This window comes from Salvelinus fontinalis, chromosome 37 (genome assembly GCF_029448725.1).
Source record: "Salvelinus fontinalis isolate EN_2023a chromosome 37, ASM2944872v1, whole genome shotgun sequence".
Taxonomy (NCBI): domain Eukaryota; kingdom Metazoa; phylum Chordata; class Actinopteri; order Salmoniformes; family Salmonidae; genus Salvelinus; species Salvelinus fontinalis.
This window is the reverse complement of record NC_074701.1, coordinates 18,853,624-18,875,823: the sequence shown is the minus strand read 5'-3', so window position 1 is coordinate 18,875,823 and position 22,200 is coordinate 18,853,624. Positions and strand designations below refer to the sequence as shown.

Here is a 22,200-nt window from a genome sequence, read left to right as displayed (position 1 = left end):
CATTGGTAGGCCTGAGAGAGCATTGGCTCACCCACTTGGGAGCCAGGCCTAGCCAATCAGAATGAGTTTCTCCCCTTAAAAGGGCTTTATTACAGACAAGAAATACTCCTCATTTTAGAGTGGCCTTTTATTGTCTCCAGCATAATGATCAAGCTGTTTAATCAGCTTCTTGATATGCCATACCTGTCAGGTGGATGGATTAGCTTGGCAAAGAATAAATGCTCACTAACAGGGATGTAAACAAATTTGTGCACTAAACTTGAGAGAAATAAGCTTTATGTGGGTGTGGAAAATTTCTGGGATCTTTTATTTCAGCTCATGAAACATGGGATCAACACTTTACATGTTGCATTTATATTTTTGTTTGGTATAGATCTAAATCAAGTTATTTATATTTACAATTCCCTTATCCAAACATATTACTAATTTACCTAGCTCTTATCAATAGCTCTTATCAAGTTGTAAATTACAGTGCATGGAGAATGGTGTTATTTCAGTCTAAAAAAATTAAGTATATGCTGCTTTTCCAACTTGGAACCGGTAGGTTCACTAGACCTTATTCATGGTTTCCTTGTGTGTAAGGTGGTGGAATTATTAGGGAATTAAGTCAAGGTCAGAATACTGCGTATCTATAGACACCTCCACCACACCTTTATTCATTTGATCTCCACCCAAATGAATAGCATGCTATTCTCCTGCTTAAAATCAAGCTCAGAATACACATAGAGAAAAGTTCATGAGGGAATTGCGCTCCATTTATGCAAGCTTAACTCAGGTCGGACTCAGCCCTAGAGTGAATTGCTATTTTGTGGTGGTATGATCAAACTCATCTGCACGAGTGCTGATGACAAAGGAAAGCATTTCCATTTCAGTATGCACGTTTAGCAGGAAATAAATATGGCAAGAAAATGGTGGGCAGTGTGGGTGGAGCGAGATGGCATTTTTCTCTTTTTATAATGAGGACCAACCCAAATCTGATAGAGGATTGAGCAGTTTCCTGGATGACAGTGCATCCACGCTGACAGACTTCAAACTTAATTAGCGCAAAATAAAAACCACTGCCTTAAATAAAAAGGACTTGAATTATAAGGTAATGCAAAGTGGAGCTGAAATTCCAGTAGACATTAGTCAGCCACTGAGATATTGTCTTGGTACCTCAGTCATCTTAATACAATTTCCAATACCTATAAGACTATGACCTGCAATGGGCTTTGCTTCCTGGCATGTAATCCTATCTGGCAAATTGGCCAATAATAGAGAACAGCTAGGCAGTTCAACTATATCAGGAGTGTTTCAAATTACATTTGAGTGATCCATTGGAAACTCAAAATAGGTATCCTATTGAGGTGATCGTCCGGTAGTGGTGCACTCCAGAGGAAATGCAACAAAATAACCATAATTAAATACTGCAGAGGTCACTAATATCTTAATATTGTTAGCAACCACCTGTCTGTGCAGTATGGATTTATTTAGATAATTTTGAAAGGGAAATCATTTTTATGGGAGTCAACTCAGGACACTGAGATAACAGTCAGTCACACTATATTTCATCCAGGGCACACACAATATCATGTCAAGTTATGAACACAAACATCCTTGATCTGTACTTGAGAAATGTAAATTAGTAGGGCATCTTAAAAAGCCATGCAATAATATAGCAATAACTGAATGCGTAATGAAAATTATCTTCAAAATACTAGACAAGTGAGTGAAGTTACATATTCGTAGGAACCTTCTTTTGTGACTGAAGCCATTTTAATGGTACTGTTTTATATGATGACCTATAACAGCGTACTCAATTTAACATGGCAATCACAAGAAGTGCATCTGCAGCACAATAAATCCACATAATTCACTTTGTTGATTATCACGTCTGGCATTCGTGGAACGTTGGTGATGTTTCTATGATCTAAGAGACTTCCTCTTTACCGTAAGAACCAGCAGAGACCTCAGTTGGCCACAAAGGCCAAGCATGATGACAGAGGACAGTGGGGAGGATGGTTAAGATTCTCTGGCCCTCAACCTTTGTCAATTAATAAATCGTAGTAGTATGGCTGGGAGTAGTCCTAGATTTCTATGTGTAAGTTGGGGTATCTTTTCAGCAGGATAGTGGCTTGTTTGGGTTGAAGGCGTCCACTCTGGACGATGGTGTGTTGCTCTGATTTGTTTTTCACTGCAATCTGTAAGGAAACACAATGAAAGAAAAACTTTAAGAAAATGTATTGCCTCATTCAATACTGGATTTTGTGTTATAGATATGTGTAATGTTTTAAAACTTTTATAACTGCCTTAATTTTGCTGGATCCCTGAAAGAGTAGCTGTTGCCTTGGCAGCAACTAATGGGGATCCATAATAAATACAAATACTAATTAATTTAAAAACATATCGGCTTGAGATACACTACATGACCAAAAGTATGTGGACATCAGCTCATCGAACATCTCATTCCAAAATCATGGGCATTAATTTGGAGTTGGTCCCCCCTTTGCTGCTATAACAGCTTCCACTCTTCTGGGAAGGCTTTCCACTAGATGCTGGAACATTGCTGTGGGGACTTGCTTCCATTCAGCCACAAGAGCATTAGTGAGGTCGGGCACTGATGTTGGGCGATTAGGCCTGGCTCTTGGTCGGCGTTCAAATTCATCCCAAGGGTGTTGGTTGGGGTTCAAATCAAAATCACATTTTAATTGGTCACATATACCCAATACACACAGATCTAATTAGGAATGAATTAAGACTATACATATGAATGAGAGATGTCAGAGCGGAGCAGACTAAGATACCGGAGAATAGTATAGAAAACAGTATATACACATATGAGATGAGTAATGCAAGATATGTAAACATTATTAAAGTAACTAGTGTTCAATTCCTTAAAGTGGCGAGTGATTTCTAGTCTATGCCTATAGGCAGCAGCCTCTAATGTGCTAGTGATGGCTGTTTAACAGTCTGATTACCTTGAGATAGAAGCTGTTTTTCAGTCTCTCGACCCCAGCTTTAGTGGATCAGGTGGTTGATGTCCTTGATGATCTTTTTGACCTTCCTGTGACATTGGGTGCTGTAGGTGTCCTGGAGGACAGGTAGTTTGCCCCGGTGATGCGTTGGAGAGCCTTGTGGTTGCGGGCAGTGCAATTTCCGTACCAGGCGGTGATACAGCACGACCGGATGCTTTCAATTGTGCGTCTGTAAAAGTTTGTGAGGGTTTTACGTGACAAGACAAACTTATTTACCCTCCTGAGGTTTAAAGAGGCTCGGTTGCACCTTCTTTACCACACTGTCTGTGTGGGTGGTCCATTTCAGTGTCAGTGATGCGTACGCCAAGGAACTTGAAGCTTTCCACCTTCTCCACTGTGGTCCCGTCAATGTAGATAAGGGGGTGCACGCTCTGCTGTTTCCTGAAGTCCACGATCATCTCCTTTGTTTTGTTGACGTTGAGTGAGGTTGTTTTCTAGGCACCACACTCCCAGAGCCCTCACCTCATCCCTGTAGGCTGTCTCGTCATTGTTGGTAATCAAGCCTACTACTGTTGTGTCGTCTGCAAACTTGATGATTGAGTTGGAGGCGTGCTTGGCCACTCAGTCATGGGTGAACAGGGAGCATAGAAGGGGGCTGAACACGCACCCTTGTGGGGCCCCAGTTTTGAGGATCAGCGGAGTGGAGGTAATGTTTCCTACCATCACCACCTGGGGGCAGCCCGCCAGGAAGTCCAGGACAAAGTTGCACAAGGTGGGGTTCAGACCCAGGGCCTTAAGCTTAATGATGAGCTTGGAGGGTTCTATGGTGTTGAATGCTGAGCTATAGTCAATAAACAGCATTCTTACATAGGTATTCCTCGTGTCCAGATGGTATAGGGCAGTGTGCAGAGTGATGGCGAATGCATCGTATGTGGATCTATTGGGGCGCTAAGCAAATTGAAATGGGTCTAGGGTGGCAGGTAAGGTAGAGATGATATGATGCTCGACTAGTCTCTCAAAGTACTTCATGATGACAGAGGTGAGTGCTACAGGGCGATAGTCATTAAGTTCAGTTACCTTTGCCTTCTTGGGTACAGGAACAATGGTGGCCATCTTGAAGCATTTGGGGACAGGAGACTGGGATAGGGAGACATTGAATATGTCCATAAACATCAGCCAGCTGGTCTGTGCATGCTCTGAGGACGCGGCTAGACGCGGCATGCTCTAGACGCGGCTCACATCAGTTACATAGACACGGGAGATAGGGCTGTGTGCAATAAGCCTGGAGCAAGGATTTCCTGTACACTGTGAGTAGCAGCAACATACCTGGGCTTTCTCAACACACTTATAGAAGGACTGCATTTCATTGGAGCAGAGGGTGTCGGCGAAGTTGTTCTGCTTCCAGCACGCCATCATCATGGACATCATGGACATCTCTGTGACGCATCTCTGTGACGCACGCATAAACACCAGCCAGCTGGTCTGTGCATGCTCTGAGGACGCGGCTAGGGATGCCGTCTGGGCCGGCAGCCTTGCGAGGGTTAACGCGTTTAAACGTTTTACTCACGTCGGCCATGGAGAAGGAGAGCCCACAGTCCTTGGTAGTGGGCCGTCGGTGGCACTGTGTTATCCTCAAAGCGCGCAAAAAAATTATTTAGCCTGTCCGGAAGCAAGACGTCGGTCTCGGCGATGTGGCTGGTTTTCCTTTTGTAGACCGTTATCTTTATACTGACGTTTAGCTTGCTTGATTGCCTTGCGGAGTGAATAAGTACACTGTTTATATTCTGCCATGCCAGTCACCTTGCCATGGTTAAATGCGGTGGTTCGCGCTTTCAGTTTTGCACGAATGCTACATCTATCCACGGTTTCTGGTTAGGGTAGGTTTTAATAGTCACAGTTAGTACTACATCTCCTATACACTTCCTTATAAACTCAGTCACCGTATCTGTGCATGCGATTATTTTCGCAAACTACCCGGAACATATCCCAGTCCATGTGATCAAAACAATCCTGAAACGTGGATTCTGATTGGTCAGACCAGTGTTGAATAGTACGAAGCACGGTCACTTCCTGTTTGAGTTTTTGCCTATAGGACGGGAGGAGCAAGATGGAGTCGTGGTCAGATTTGCCGAAAGGAGGGAGGGGAGGGCCTTGTAAGCATTCCACAAGTTTGAATAGCAATGGTCGAGAGTCTTAGTAGTGCGAGTAGAACAGTCAATATGTGGATAGAGCTTCGGCAGCCTAGTCCTCAGATTTTCTTTGTTAAAAATCCCCAGCTACAATAAATGCAGCCTCAGGATATGTGGTTTCCAGTTTGCATAAATTCCAGTGAAGTTCTTTGTGAGCCGTCGAGGTTTCGGCTTGAGGTGGGATGTAAACGGCCGTGGCGATGACGTTGGAGAATTCTCTTGGGAGATAATATGGTCGGCATTTAATTGTGAGGTATTCTAGGTCGGGTGACCAAATTTACTTGAGTTCCTGTATGTTCCTAGAATTACACCATGAGTCGTTAATTATGAAACACACCCCTCCACCCTTCTGCTTCCAAGCGAGATATTCATTCCTGTCTGTGCGATGTACTGAGAATCCTGCTGGCTTTAACGACTCCGACAGAGCATCCCGAGAGAGCCATGTTTCCGTGAAACAAAGTATGTTACAGGCCCCGATGTCTCTCTGGAAAGAAATCCTTGCTCTAAACTCATCAACTGTGTTATCCAAAGACTGAACATTAGCGAATAATATACTCGGAAGCGGTGGGTGGTGTGCGCACTTCCTAAGCCGAACCAGCAGGCCGCCTCAAGTGCCTCTCCTCCGCCGGCAATGTTTTGGGTTGGCCTCTGGAATAAGTTCTATTGCTCTGGGGAGAGTGAACAAAGATCTTCTCCAGGGAAGTCGTATTCCTGATCGTAATGCTGACAGTTCTGGTGAGTTACCGCCACTCTAATATGCAATAGTTCTTCCCGGCTGTATTTTATGACACAAAACATTTCCTGAGCTAATAATGTAAAAAAAAAAGAGTATATTAAAAAAAACTAAATACTGCAAAGTTTCCAAAGAGCTAGTCAAGATGCTGCCATATCCGTCGGCGCCATCTTCATCTGAGGTCAGGGCTCTGTGCAGGTCAGTCAAGTTCGTCCACACCGATCTCGACAAACAATTTCTGTATGGACCTCACTTTGTGCACAAGGGCATTGTCATGCTGAAACAGGAAAGGGCCTTCCCCAGACTGTTGCCATAAAGTTGGAAGCAGAATGTATGCTGTAGCGTTAAGATTTATCTTCATCTAGGGGCCTAGTCCGAACCATTAAAAACAGCCCCAGACCATTATTCCTCCCCCACCAAAGTTGACAGTTGGTACTATGCATTCGGGGCAGGTTGCATTCTTCTGGTATCTGCCAAACCCAGATTCGTCCGTCGGACTGCCAGATAAAGTGTGATTCATCACTCCAGAGAACGCGTTTCCACTGCTCCAGAGTCCAATGGCGGCGAGCTTTACACCACTCCAGCCGACACTTGGAATTGCGCATGGAGGATCTTAGGCTTGAGTGCGGCTGCTCGACCACGGAAGCCCATTTCATGAGGCTCCCAACAAACAGTCATTGTGCTGACGTTGCTTCCAGAAGCAGTTTGGAACTCAGTAGTGGGTGTTGAACGAGGACAGACAATTTTTGTTCTGTGAGCTTGTGTGGCCTACCACTTCCCGGCTGAGCCATTGTTGCTCCTATATGTTTCCACTTCACAATAACAGCACTTACAGTTGACCGGGGCAGCTCTAGCAGAGCAGAAATTTGACGAACTGACTTGTTGGAAAGTTGTCATCCTATGACGGTGCCACGTGAAGTCACTGATCTCTTCAGTGAGAACATTCTACTGCCAATGTTTGTCTATGTAGATTGCATGGTTGTGTGCTTGATTTTATATACCTGTCAGCAACGGGTGTGGCTGAAATAGTCGAATCCACCCATTTGAAGTGGTGTCCACATACTTTTGTAAATATAGTGTATTTATTCACATTTATAAATAATGTATTACTCCTTGTAGATGTAACAGTTTTAACTTTAGTCCGTCCCCTCGCCCCGATCCGGGCGTGAACCAGGGACCCTCTGCACACATCAACAACAGTCACCCACGAAGCATCGTTACCCATCTCTCCACAAAAGCCGTAGTGGTCAAGGGGAACCACTACTTCAAGGTCTCAAAGCGAGTGACGTCACCGATTGAAACGCTATTAGCGCGCATCACCGCTAACTAGCTAGCCATTTCACATCAGTTACATAGACACTAAACTGAAAACGTAATTAAGCTAATAACTTGTTATCCATCTGTGCGGCATAGTAGCATGCAGTAGCTGGGAACCTCAGCTGAGGGGAAATTAGCCCTGACACAAATAAAAAGCGAAACAGGATGGAAGACCCTAAAGGAAACTGGGCAGGGGGAGAGTTTTGTTATGACTCGTCTCAAGCCAGTAAACGGCAGAGAAAATGATGTTACCCGTGCTGTCTAATTACCTTGGCCCTTGTCTCCTAGCAAAATGTTTAATGAAGAACATAACAGTGCTGACCTAGTTTAAAACAACAGGGGGTCGGGAGATAGGGCTGTGTGCAATAAGCCTGGAGCAAGGATTTCCTGTACACTGTGAGTAGCAGCAACATACCTGGGCTTTCTCAACACACTTATAGAAGGACTGCATTTCATTGGAGCAGAGGGTGTCGGCGAAGTTGTTCTGCTTCCAGCACGCCATCATCATGGACATCTCTGTGACGCATGTGGCCTCTGTGGGAAAACAGTGGAATCACTTTCCAATGCTGTTGTCAAAATTATAAAGGTACTACTAATTCAGCATGCTGATGACTGATCTACAATGATTTCAAGAGTGTGTCATTTATGCACATTGTAAATAAGAGATGTACCAGTCAACACAGCCGACCAATCAGAGTGTAGAGAGCTGGGGCACGTTCAGTAGACAGAACAGTGTGCAATGTTTAATTCCACCGAAACTATACTGAACAGCACGACCAGGGGGGAATTCATTCCGCCTATTATGTTCCAAAACGTTTCTTAAACAGAAGCAAATTAAACGGGGAGGAACCTACCTGAAGTTCTCAAATAGAAACTCGTTTTAGTTGCAAAACGTTTTGCCACTGTTTGGCGGAATGAATACACCCCAGTTGAAGAACAGACGTGATTATGGTGGACCAGAGGGCGATCGTGTGTTTTGTACGAGGTTGCGATTTAAAATAGTCATTCACACCCATATTGATAAGGTCACACCTTGCTAACCGCTAGCAAACGTACCTCAAGACTGTTGAAGAACGGTGCGCACCGTTTAGGGGAAACGTGTCGTTCAGTACAAATCGTAAAGCAATAAATAACAAAACGTGCAATTAGCTAACTAAATGTACTGGGCTGTTGGCTGTGTTATGTCTACAGCCTTGTCCACTGGATAGAACATGTCATTACACAGGTTAGTTTGGAAGCCTTTAACAGAAAAGCCTTACCCCCTTTCTTAATTTTCCTGTTGGCGACCTCATCTTTCAGAACAAGCGGCTTGTTGGGTTTCAGAACGGGCTTTTTATGCTTTCTGCTCAACATCCGACTGACCTTCTCCTGAAGTGCAGTCCCACCTTGCATCGCCATTGCGGTTTGCACAATACAATTATCACACGTAAATAGCGAAAATATAAATGTAATATCTTGCTTTCACAATAAACTATCGCAAAACAGCCTAGATACGTGAATTTATATTTTCTCTAACATTATTTCCTCATAAGAGACAAACGTGGGGCGCCATCTTTGGTCGTATATTGCTGTTACTGTAGTAATGACTATGTTGTGACAATGCATTACGAAAGATTAACGTAAAGCGTTTGTAGTTTTCTGTCGTCTAATGAGCTGCACATTTTAAATGTATTTAAAGCGGCAAAATGCGATTGGTACTTCCATTTTTGGACTTTGATAAATTATATACTCATTGATTCTAGAAGTATAACTTATAAAAGCCTCATGAGCTTAGTTCAACTGTCGTACCCCATCAGAACTAAAAATATAAGCTTGTTTTACCATTATTTGTAAACAATGTAATTGTTAACAAACACTGTATAGCCTCAGAATATTAATAAAACTATAATTTTGATATAATGGATGGTCAGTCCTTGCTTCCATGGCTCTGTATGAATTTGAGACATACATTTCTCCAGCCCCATCCCTCGGCTCTTTACCAAAACAATGGCGGGTGGCCACTTTATTGTTTACTGCGGATTACCCCTTTAATAACTAAATTGTATTTGGTTAATAATATTGTATCAAAGGAGTTACATAACTTGCTTGTCCAATTTATAGATTACCAATTTTAAGAGCCTTCTTGAGCTTTTGCATTCTTGCCCATGGGCTGCAATAATTTACTGGCATTGGCACATTCTAAATTATACACATTCTGCCTCAAGGTTACCTGGAGTATCTAGTGGAAAGGTAGGCATGCAAAGAGAAATATGTAGACTCCCCAATATGGCAGTGTGACATTTTGTTAGAATGTAGGGCAAGTCCAAACATTGGGACATCCCTCCAGGCACGTTGTATCAAAGCTGTAAACTCAGCAGATATTAGTATTGATAGTTATGTCAGGCGAACTCACCTCAACTCCCAATACAGAGAGGGGAATCTTCAGGAGATGACACACAAATCTCATGGACATTAATGGGTAAATCCATTTGAATTTAATCACTTTTGACATCATGATTTAAACAAAACTTTCCATGCATGTTTGCCCGTGGAAGAAGTCAGAAAGTGACCTTTTGGACCTGAATGCCAAAACATTCAGGAGATAAAGGTGCTCAAAGTTGACCCATTTTGCACACCCCACCATACAGTCAAATCTAATGTTGTTTGTCACATGCTTTGTAAACAACAGGTGTAGACTAACAGTAAAATGTTTACTTTCCAACAATGCAGAAAGAAAAAAAAGAGAAATTTAAAAAATTAAAATAACAAGGAATAAATACACAATAAGTAACGATAACTTTGCTACATCCACGGGGTACCAGTACTGAGTTGATGTGCAGGGGTACGGGGTAATTGAATTAGATATGTACATAGCTAGGGATAAAGTGACTAGGCAACAGGATTGATACAGTCTATGACTTGACTGAAACCGCCTGATATAGAGGTCCTGGAAGGCAGAGCTTGGCCCCAGTGATGTACTGGGCCGTACGCACTACCCTCTGTAACTACCCTCTTGTAACACCTTGTAGTTGGATGCAAAGCAGTTGCCATACCAAGCAGTGATGCATCCAGTCAAGATGCTCTCAATGGTGCAGCTGTAAACGTTTTTGAGGATCTGAGGGCCCATGCCAAATCTTTTCAGCCTCCTGAGGGGGAAGAGACATTGTTGTGGCTTCTTCACGACTGTGTTGGTGTGTGTGGACCATGATAATTCCTTATTATACCACGACACATCCATGTCTTCATCACTGGAAAAGATAAACGGGTGAGTTTGATATCATTTAAAAGCTTACAAACAGTGTTGTCAAACAAAATTATTTGATCATTTCTGAAAACAAGGTTTTAATAACATTTGTCTTTTTCTTAACCTTTAAACGTAAATTATCTAAAAACCTGTGAACTCAAGATTTTGTTTCTATTCACATTTGTTGAAGCTTAGACCCTATTTCACATCATCTGAAGTGATTGTGTTGTGCCCGCCATCGGTTGAGACACAATTGTCAACCCATTGTCAAATGTCAACTTAAAATTGTTTCTTCTATTATTTATATTTCTATGATTTCAATAGATTTCCAATGGAGGATTGACATTATACACTAAACAAAAATATAAATGCAACATGCAACAATTTCTAAGATTTTACTGAGTTACAGTTCATATAAGGAAATCAGTCAATTGAAATAAATTCATTAGGCCCTAATCTATGGATTTCACATGACTGGGAATACAGATATGCATCTGTTGGTCACAGATACCTTAAAAAATAGGTAGGGGCGTGGAGCAGAAAACCAGTCAGTATCTGATGTGACCACCATTTGCTTCATGCAGCGTGATATATCTCATTCGCATAGAGTTCATCAGGCTGTTGATTGCGGCTTGTGGAATGTTGTCCTACTCCTCTTCAATAGCTATGTGAAGTTGCTGGATATTGGCACAACATTTCATCCAGCATCCTTCTAAGACCATAAAAATCTGACCACATGACTGCTGCACTTAATTTTCTTTTTAACTAGTAAACCTACACATTCTGAACAATTATAGTTTTAAGCAGTGTATTGGTAGTTAGTTAACATGCTACCTAACTGATCAACAATTATAGGTACAAGCTAATTTTTTTATTTTTTTATTTCACCTTTATTTAACCAGGTAGGCAAATTGAGAACACGTTATCATTTACAATTGCGACCTGGCCAAGATAAAGCAAAGCAGTTCGACACATACAACAACACATAGTTACACATGGAGTAAAACAAACATACAGTCAATAATACAGTGAAAAATAAGTCTATATTCAATATGAGCAAGTGAGGTGAGATAAGGGAGGTGAAGGCAAACAAAATATATATATAAATAAATAAAAATATAAAAAGGCCATGGTGGCAAAGTAAATACAATATAGCAAGTAAAAAAAAGAATAATAATAATAAAATAAAAAAAGTAGAGATAGAAAAAGTAGAGATAGAAATAATGGGGTGCAAAGGAGCAAAATAAATAAATAAATAAATACAGTAGGTAAAGAGGTAGTTGTTTGGGCTAAATTATAGATGGGAAGTCGTGACAGTTACACTACTCAAGAAACTCACCTACCGCCTTTGCTATTGAGCTGGCATCGCCCACCTCCAATTCAAACAGCCCGAGAAACGTGTGTTGTGACTGAGAGTGTGACAGAGAAAATTGTTTTTTTGTCATTTAGAGGGAAAATGCATGCATTTTAGCATTTGAGTCACTTTTCCAAAGTTGCTTAAAATTCCAGAGTAGAACCAGAGTAGCCAAGGGAGGTGATAGATGAGAAGAAACACCCATTGTTGTAGAAAAATAGTACTCTGTTTATTTTAGATGAAGGATTTTCGGAAACACGCCTTGCGTTGAAAACATTTTCCATAGCAGTAACATTCAGGATACAAAAACTCACAAAAATGACAATGACGGCGAGTCTAAAGCTCAGCCCCTCAATAGGGTTCCTAGTGCAGCTAAGACTAGCCAGGTCTGTGACCAAACAGTTCGAGCTTCTACTTTTAAAAATCAAACTTTCCAGAAATAAGTCTCTCACTGTTGTCGCTGTTATAGGCCCCACTCAGCCCCCAGCTGTGCCCTGGACACCATATGTGAATTGATTGACCCCATCTATCTTCCGAGTTCGTACTGTTAGGTGACCTTAACTGGGATGTGCTTAGCACCCCGGCCATCCTACAATCTCAGTTAGATGCCCTCAATCTCACACAAATTATCAAGGAACCTACCAGGTACAACCCTAAATCCATAAACATGTGCTCTCTCATGAATCACTGCCTCATTGCCTGCGTCTGTAATGGGCCCGCGGTCAAACGACCACCCCTCATCACTGTCAAACGCTCCCTAAAACACTTCTGCGAGCAGGCCTTTCTAATCGACCTAGCCTGGGTATCCTGGAAGGATATTGACCTCATCCCGTCAGTAGAAGATGCCTGGTTGTTCTTTAAAAGCGCTTTCCTCACCATCTTAAATAAGCATGCCCCCTTAAAAAAAATGATAACTAAGAACAGATATAGCCCTTGGTTCACTCCAGAATTGACTGCCCTTGACCAGCACAAAAACATCCTGTGGCGTACTGCATTAGCATCGAATAGCCCCCACGATATGCAACTTTTCAGGGAAGTCAGGAACCAATATACACAGTCAGTTAGGAAAGCTAAGGCTAGCTTTTTAAAACAGAAATTTGTATCCTGTAGCACTAATTCCAAAAGGTTTTGGGACACTGTAAAGCCCATGGAGAATAAGAGCACCTCCTCCCAGCTGCCCACTGCACTGAGGCTAGGAAACACTGTCACCACAGATAAATGTACGATAATCGAGAATTTCAATAAGCATTTTTCTACGGCTGGCCATGCTTTCCACCTGGCCACCCCTACCCCGGCCAACAGCTCTGCACCCCCCGCAGCAACTTGCCCAAAGATCCCTACAAATCAGCTGGGCTAGACAATCTGTACCCTCTCTTTCTAAAAATGATCCTCCGAAATTGTTGCAACTCCTTTTATTAGCCTGTTCAACCTCTCTTTCGTATCGTCTGAGATCCCTAAAGGGGGAGACACTCTAGACTCAAGCTGTCAGACCTATATCCATCCTGCCCTGCCTTTCTAAAGTCTTCGAAAGCCAAGTTAACAAACAGATCACCGACCATTTTGAATCCCACCCTACCTTCTCCACTATGCAATCTGGTTTCCGAGCTGGTCATGGGTGCACCTCAGCCACACTCAAGGTCCGAAACGATATCATAACCGCCATAGATAACAGACAGTACTGTGCAGCCGTTTTCATCGACCTGGCCAAGGCTTTTAACTCTGTCAATCACTGGATTATTTTTGGCAGACTCAATAGCCTTGGTTTCTCAAATGACTGCCTCTCCTGGTTCACCAACAACTTCTCAGATAGAGTTCAGTGTGTCAAATCGTAGGGCCTGTTGTCATGACCTCTGGCAGTCTCTATGGGGGTCCCACAGGGTTCAATTCTCGGGCCGATTCTTTTCTCTGTATATATCAATGATGTCGCTCTTGCTGCTGGTGATTCTCTGATCCACCTCTACGCAGACGACACCATTCTGTATACATCTGGACCTTCCTTAAACACTGTGTTAACAAACCTCCAAACAAGCTTCAATACCATACAACACTCCTTCTGTGGCCTCCAACTGCTCTTAAATGCTAGTAAAACTAAATGCATGTTCTTCAACGGATTGCTGCCCGCACCCGCCTGCCCGCCTAGCATCACTACTCTGGACGGTTCTGACTTAGAATATGTGGACAACTACAAATACCTAGGTGTCTGGTTAGACTGTAAACTCTCCTTCCAGTGCCACGATCGTTGGTTGAATTAATGGACCAAGGCACAGCGTACTTAGAGTTCCACATGTTTAATAAATATGAAACTCACCAAAAACAATACAGAAGAAAACAAAACATGACGTTCTGGGCTGCTCACAGGCAGCTACACAAAAACAAGATCCCACAAACAACAGGTAGGAAAAGGCTGCCTAAATATGATCCCCAATCAGAGACAACGATAAACAGCTGCCTCTGATTGGAAACCATACCAGGCCAACAAAGAAATAGAAAACATAGATTGCCCACCCTAGTCACACCCTGACCTAACCAAATAGAGAATTTAAAGGATCTCTAAGGTCAGGGCGTGACATCCAGACTCACATTAAGCATTTCCAATCCAAAATTAAATCTAGAATCGGCTTCCTATTTTGCAACAAAACCTCCTTCACTCATGCTGCCAAACATACCCTCATAAAACTGACTATCCTACCAATCCTTGACTTTGGCGATGTCGTTTACAAAATAGCCTCCAACACTCTACTCAGCAAATTGTATGTATTCTATCACAGTGCCATCCGTTTTGCCACCAAAGCCCCATATACTACCTACCACTGCGACTTCTGGTCCCCACAAGGATAGTAAAACCAAAACCAAAAACACACACACACACACGCACGCACGCACGCGCGCACGCGCACACACGCACACACACACTTACAAAGAAAGACACTCTCAGGAAGATTCGTGAAGTTCCTCCTTTGTGAGGATTCTAATCGTAAATCAATCCAACACTTTCTATTTGAGCATTCTTTCTGATTTGTTGGCTAAGCAGTTTACCCTTCTTTTCCCATCTCTCTTTAAACACAAGTAATCACACTTCTTTTGCATATCTAAAAAATATATATAATAAAGAAAAATTCCAGAGCTCGTAGTGATTCTAACCTGAGGTTATTATCATCCATGCCAGGAACAAGTGATATGTCAAGTTGTAACACAACCCCAACATGTCAGTGTAATTAAGATAATTAAGCTGATTCGGAACAGGAAACACTTGTTTTGTGGTATATGGCTGTCATGAAAAAAATGCCTTGTAAAAACATAGACAGGCATCTGGCCTTTGATAGCTTGATGTAGATAATGCCTTTGTGAACCACAGTATTTGGCAAAAGTATGACATCGCTTGTGGCCTAATGATACAACAAACAGTACGATAGATTGAGATGATGTAATTAAAATGTTGACAAACAATGGAATGTTTATTGCATCAAGCATGGCTGTCAATCTCAGTGTCAAGTGCCTGCCCTTCACACTGATGTCAATGTTCACCAACCCCGACCCCCTGCCTACCAACCAGAACGGAGCTGACCAGAACGGAGCTGACCAGAACGGAGCTGGCCAGAACGGAGCTGGCCAGAACGGAGCTGACCAGAACGGAGCTGACCAGAACGGAGCTGACCAGATCGGAGCTGGCCTGTCAATTACAAGACTGTTGGTATGGAAAAAGCTCTAAGAAAGTCAACACTTAATTGGTAAACCTGAACCTACATGGAGTTGCTGGCCCCATTTTCCAGTCACAGCCCCAGTAATGATGCAGTAATGTTTTTGGTGCTAACCATTTGCAGATGTACACATAGTGGGATATAATCTTACTGTATACTGTCTGTTAATTGAAGGAATGTTTAAGTGGAGGGTCAGTTGAATTGGTAGCTTCAGGAATGCCTGTTCTGTTCTAGGGTTGATTTTGTGTTTGTCAGGATGACGGTGCTGTCTCTACAGCTGTAGGATGACCTTTAACCTGTACTGTCTTGTTCAGTTTTGCACCGAGATACGTCTGAATCCCTCTGAACTCTCTGTAAATTTGCAAATTGACTAGTGACCTCACGGGGAGTGGGTGGCTGGCAGTTGCTAAGGTCAGCTCTGCCTTCTCAGCCTCTCACCTCTGTAGTGTGCCTGAGAGACGGGTTCACTGGCTACAAACAAAGAAACCCCATCATTATACAAACTATGTTTATAAACTGTGGAGAACTACAAGTCCTCTTCCTCCACACTGTAGTTTCACTAGTTTTAATTTGGCCTCTTTTTGGCGATTCTTATGTTGGAAACTTGGAGTATACTGTATGTGTCTGCTTATACGTATAGATCAAAACAAAGGTCAAAATGACCATCTTTCAACAGGTTAAACTAACTTTCACCTGGTCCCCTCTATTTACTCAAACAAGTTGACCTCCCTGTTGCCATTGGAGTGATTGTCCACACTAGACAAAGGAGCAGGGGGTTAACAAAATATATTCTATCACAATGAGGAATGTAGACTGAAACAACAGCAGCAGAGTTTCACAAGTGGCTAAAGGATGTGCTATAAATAGGGTTACAAAGGGAGGGTATATTAATGATAACTCTAAAAGTTTATCAGTAAACTACCTGAATTTGGGAAACTTTCAAGGATTTTATGGGATTTTCATAACATGTAAAATATATAGAAAATAATAATACATGATGATTTTTATATTACATTTTTTTTTATGACAAAGCTGTAAAACATTACCCTAAATATAACCCATCGACTTAGTGAATACCGTTGGTGTTTAATATGAGAGTTTCAGTGTCACGTTCCTGACCTGTTTTCCTTTGTTATGTATTTGTTTTAGTTGGTCAGGGCGTGAGTTGGGTGGGTTGGTCTAGGTTTCTATTTCTATGTTGGCTTTTTGTGTTCGGCCTGGTATGATTCTCAATCAGAGACAGGTGTGTATCGTTTGTCTCTGATTGGGAGTCATACTAAGGCAGCCAGGGTTTCACTGGTGTTTTGGTGGGTGTTTGTTCTTGTGTCAGCGTTTGGGCCACACAGGACTGTTGCAGGTTGGTCACGTTTGTTGTTTTGTTAATTTGTAGTGTTTGTTTGTTTGCCATTAAAACATGAATACCTACTACTCCGCATCTTGGTCCGATCCATGCTCCTCGTCTGAGGAGGAGAACGACTACGACAACCTTTACATTCAGCATGAAATATATTTTACACACGTATTTATTTTATTATTACAGTGGGTGCATTGCAACCAACAGGCAGAATGTAGCGCTGAGCTACACAATACAACTGGATTACTTAAAACGTTACTAACGGGGGATGATTTACACTTGCATGTTAAAACAAAACCCTCAACAATAAATCAGCAGATCAGTTAATCTCCCATTGTTATCTTGTCAAATGATTGTGATTTTGAAAAGAAATGACCGTACCAGACACTTCTACTTTAAAGACAGTTGTATGTATTTAATGGATCACATAATCAAAAACAAATATAAGACTGAGTAGGCTACACCAACATTTGTTTGCCACAAATTGCCACAGATTTGCCATAGTAAACAAGGAAATCCTTTATTTTATTTGTACGGAATGGTTGTCAAATATATACTGTAAATCTCCCTTAGTCTGCTCAAACAGTAATACTAAATTGGTCCGATGGAATAAGGCCTACCCACCAGAGGGCAAACATATCTTGAAAGACTTTGGTAGCAAGCCTAAGGTAACACCGACATCAGCTTTTAGGGAGTGGAAATTAGGTGACCAATAATGGCTGCAATTGAGATCAGCTGTAAGGATGCATTTAACGCATGGTGATGGTTTCACGAGAGATACGCTGGCAATAATCTTGTGGCCTTTGATGGTTGCAATTGGCCCAATATGTCTTTGTTGTAAATGGTTTGGCTGCAAACTCGTGGCAGATTTGGAAAAAAGTAAATAGTTGGAGTGTAACGGCTTTCTTCCTCCTCTTCATCCGAAGAGGAGCAGGGATTTGACCAAAACGCAGCGTTGTGATATGACATAATGAATTTATTTAACAAGACGAAACGAAATACACTTGGAAAATTACAAAACAAATAAACTATGTAGACAGACCTGAACGAACTCACATGAAACACGAAGAACGCATGAACAGGAAAAACTGACTACATAAAAGAACGAACATACAAACGAACCGAAAACAGTCCCGTGTGGCGCAACGACAGACACAGGAGACAACCACCCACCACAAACAGTGTGAAAACACCTACCTTAATATGACTCTCAATTAGAGGAAACGCCAAACACCTGCCTCTAATTGAGAGCCATACCAGGCAACCCTTAAACAAACATAGAAACAGAAAACATAGACTGCCCACCCAAACTCACGTCCTGACCAACTAACACATACAAAACTAACAGAAACAGGTCAGGAACGTGACATGGAGAAGTTGCAGAGTTAATAGTAAATTATGCTTTTGTGTATTGGTTGAGTCTCTCTATGCATGGTTTTAAAAATGTTCACATTTCACAGTATCAACTTCGCTGTGCGTTCATGGCTTCTTTCTACAGTCTATGGCTCAAGGAAACTGTGCAGACACGGTGATCTGAGCTGATTGGCCAGCGGTAGCCCTATAAGTGCACTTGATTTGCACTCTGGGTCTGCCAGGTAGGTGGAGTTCTACCTTCAGACACATGAAATGGTTCAAAATGCGAACACTTTGCCTAGGGCTGCTGAATCAAGTGCACCTACCGTCAGCAGCGCGAGACTAATAAGAAAAATGAGGATAACAAGGCTTTATCGTTGGGTTCTTTACAGAAATGTTTGGTGATCGACTAGGAATGCCTTGATGATCAACCAGTCGACCGCGATCGACCGCTTGGCCATCATCACTAGAAACTCATGGGCAATATGGACACAGTTATAAAGATTAAGATTTTTTTTATATGAATACATTTAAAAAATGTATTCAAATATAAATTACCAATGTTACCATAGGTTGCCATAGATGACCTGTTAATTACCTGACAATTCTGGTAACTTTGGTAAATTACCGATAGTTTTGCCATCCTAGTTATAAAGAATGTACGTTTGTGCAGCCATCATGTTTAGCTAGACGATAAATACTGTAGCTACCATGTTTACGGCAACATCCTCATGACCACAGTACATACAATGTAGTTGTTTTTTATACACAAATACATGGTACAACACACATTACATACACAATCATAAGGTATATTAAATAAAACATTACATACAAGTACATTCAAATACAAGTACAATCTGTAACACTTGAATCTTCAAGTTTCTTGTCATTAGCTGTCATCAGCTGTCATAGCTGTCGTATGAGTAGGGTTTATGATGGAGGGTCCAAGTAAAGGCTTACTGTAAGGCCCAGTCTGACAGAAGAGATGCACATCAGAGGTACAGTCAGGTCCATAATTATTGGCACCCTTGATAAAAATGTACTTTATAAAATAAATAATACAAATACTACACTATACTGTATACAAAAACATATATATAATTGTACACTAATATAATTGTTCAGAGAAAGAGATTTTGTTTAACAAGTAATATTTCTTTTTTTCAAAGATAGGGGTCAAAATTATTGGCACCCCTGTTTTCAATACTCTAGCACCCTCCCCTAGCAAGGATAACAACACTGAGCCTTTTTATAATATGTTTATAACAGAATCTTTCCAGATCCTTGATATCCTTTGTCTGCTCTTATAGACTGAACTCATCAATTCAAACCACAGGTTTTTAATGGTGTAGAAGTCCGGAGACTGAGATTGTCGTTGCAAAATATAGATTTTGTGGTCAATTAAACCTTTTACTGAGGATGTTGATTAGTGCTTGGGGTTATTGTCTTGCTGGAAGATCTACTTATGGCCAGGTGTCAGCCCCCAGGCAGAGACAATCTGGGCTAGGTTTCCCTAAAACATCGTAGCACTAAGATCATCTTTAGTCCATTTATTTTCAATGGAATTAAGATGCTCTTAGTGCTATGATGCTTTTGGGAAACCTAGCCCAGGTTTTTGTCTAAAATGTCCTCATACTTGATTAAGTTCATGATGGAAGCAAAATAGCCACATAACATCAAAGATCTACCACCATATTTTAACCATAAGTATGAGGTACTTTTCTGCATAAGCTTCTCTTTTTCAATGCCAAACTCAAAGAGATCTATTTTCATGTCATCTGACCATAGCACCGCTTGGAGTTTGATGAATGGCATTGGTACTTGGATCAGAAGCGATGCTATGTTCAAATGACATGAAAATAGAGCTATTTGGCTATTATTCTCCCCGGAATTGAACCCCATTGAAAACTTGTGGTTCGAATTGAAGAGGGCAGTCCATAAGATCAGATGAAGGATATTAAGGATCTGGAAAGATTCTGTATAGAGGGATGGTCTAAGATCCCTCCCAACATGTTCTCCAATCTCATCAAACATTTCAGAAAAAGGCTCAGTGTCGTTATACTCGGAGCATGGTAGAGTACTGAAAACAGGGGTGCCAATAAGTTTGACCCCTATCTTCTTTTTGTGTGACCAAATCTTTATAATGTTTTGCATTTCTTGAGGGGCTACATGCACAATGCACAAATGCATATAATGGAATAGTTACTGCGCATCACAGAGCCAAAAAGGAAGAAGACATTGAGTAGCTATGAAAGAGAAAAACAAAGTGAGCCTCTACCCTCAACCTCCCACCTCATTACTCCAACCCCACCCATCCTACAGTACATGTCTCCCCCCCAACCACCCACCCGGAAACCATGTTTTCCACCCCTTCCCACCCCCCTAGCAACCAGAAAACCCCTCCTCATACCACCCTTCCCCATGGGCCTAAAAGCAAAGCAAGGTGCCAATAAGTACAGACCTGACTGTGCATGGTAAAGGTAGATATCATGGGGAAGGTTCTGAAAAGTACAACTTTTATCCTCAAGACACACTAGCTGTCCCACCTCTCCCTCTGCACATTTCCTCAAGGAGATTCAATAAAGTAAACTGGGAGGATTAGGCCACTTCTTCCCGCCTCCTCTGCTGCAGTCTGAACAGCTGTGCCAGTGTGTGCCGTACCTCCATGTTCCGAATACCGTAGGCAAGTGGGTTGATGCATGGCGGTACCATGAACGCCACTAACACAGTTAAAAACATTGAGCGCTCCGCCAGTGACAAATGATAAGGAGGTGTCATGGACATGGTTTTCCTTAGCACCAATCTAGCCATATTCCCCATGATGGGCAGCAGCTGCAGGAAGAACATGAAGGAATAGAAGGTGATGGTGTGACGGGCAAGACTATTGTCAGAGTGGAAGGGTTCCACGGCTCTGCGGGCCGCTTGGTACATGCGTCTGTAGCAGATGGAGAAGGTCAAGATGCAGACGAGAAGTACAACAATGATAGTGACTGTGTGGAACATCTTTATTGCCCAGTGAAGGCCAGGTAGTTTATCCATGATTACGGGATCGCATAGTAGCCCTGGAATGGCTCTGCCAAAAGAGGTCTGTCCAGAGAGTAGAAGACCCACTCGGACAACAGCTACGGTCACGGAAAGTACCCAGGTCAGCGCTATAGCCACATGTAGTCGCTTGGAAGTCAAGATGACCATGTAACGGAGGCCGTGGCATATAAAGATGAAACGCTCCACGGCCATGAGGGTCAGAGTGAGCAGAGAGCATAGGATGCCTGTGCTACAGACAGTGACCTGCAAAATGCACCAGCCTCCAAACACCAGTGTGTGCCTGGTCAACAGGCAGCGGAGCACGGTGGACGACAGAGCGAGAGACAGCAGCAGGTCACTGACGATCAGATTCTTCAGCAGAGTATAGCGAGGCCGCCAGGAGAAGCTATCTGAGCTCTTCAGCGCGAACAGCAGGTAGCTGTTCACCATCACAGAGAAGAGGAAAAGAGTCATGAACAACAAGACCAAAAGGACCAGTGATGTCTCATTCTGTACGATTTGCCAAAAGAGACACGAGGAGACATGGATTTGCCTTGTTGAAACTGATGTGCTCTGGTTGAGAGGAGAGAGGACCATGTGAGAGCAGTTGGTAGTATTCAGGTCCTTGGAGTCCATATAGCAGTTACAACTGGGCTGTAGACCTGGCAGTCTTTTATTTGGACAGTATCTGTCTCCTTTTGAGCGACACAGATTAAGGAGAGTTTAGGGGAGGAGTTAAAAGGTGAAAAGGCAGGTGGCCTCGAGCATCCTTAAGCAACAGGACTCCGTCAATTTGTTAGCAGTAACTTAAAACCAATTAATTTTGGTCCCTTGTGATGTTGTTTATTCATAATCGCACAACCTACCTTTTCATCTTAAACATTTAGCCCGCATGCAGTATTTGGTTCTGGGTCACAAGACCAGAACCAAATAATCAGTGAATTCAGGTGATTTGCAAGTGCAAATAATCACACTTCCATTGTGTTCTGGAAATCAGG

The 22,200-nt window shown here is 42.3% G+C and overlaps 2 protein-coding genes across 3 annotated transcripts; both read right to left on the bottom strand.

Annotated features, from left to right (window-relative positions):
• Nucleotides 1-284: 284 nt before the first annotated feature.
• LOC129836310 (coiled-coil-helix-coiled-coil-helix domain-containing protein 1-like) lies at nt 285-8,777 on the bottom strand. Of its 2 annotated transcripts, XM_055902291.1 has the most exons (3): nt 8,453-8,777; nt 7,609-7,727; nt 285-2,180 (listed from the first exon to the last, which is right to left on the bottom strand). In XM_055902291.1, the coding sequence occupies exons 1-3, from the start codon at nt 8,589-8,591 to the stop codon at nt 2,067-2,069; spliced, it is 372 nt and encodes a 123-aa protein (XP_055758266.1). In that variant the 5' UTR covers nt 8,592-8,777; the 3' UTR covers nt 285-2,066. The 2 variants fall into 2 exon arrangements, 1 of the variants encoding a protein (XP_055758266.1); XR_008756643.1 differs by lacking the exons at nt 7,609-7,727; nt 8,453-8,777 and adding an exon at nt 4,281-7,500.
• An 11,999-nt stretch (nt 8,778-20,776) lies between these two features.
• On the bottom strand, nt 20,777-21,676 carry LOC129835931 (olfactory receptor 14I1-like). The gene has a single exon (XM_055901629.1). It carries the CDS (start codon nt 21,674-21,676, stop codon nt 20,777-20,779), a length of 900 nt encoding a protein of 299 aa, XP_055757604.1.
• Nucleotides 21,677-22,200: the final 524 nt, after the last annotated feature.

Coding starts and splice junctions, on each gene's coding strand:
- LOC129836310 (XM_055902291.1), bottom strand. CDS start 8,591: ATGGCGATGCAAGGTGGGACTGCACTTCAGGAGAAGGTCAGTCGGATG. Junction 7,728..8,452: donor CAGGAAAATTAAGAAAGGGG/GTAAGGCTTTTC, acceptor GTTTTCCCACAG/AGGCCACATGCGTCACAGAG. Junction 2,181..7,608: donor AGTGTGTTGAGAAAGCCCAG/GTATGTTGCTGC, acceptor GTTTCCTTACAG/ATTGCAGTGAAAAACAAATC.
- LOC129835931 (XM_055901629.1), bottom strand. CDS start 21,676: ATGACTCTTTTCCTCTTCTCTGTGATGGTGAACAGCTACCTGCTGTTC.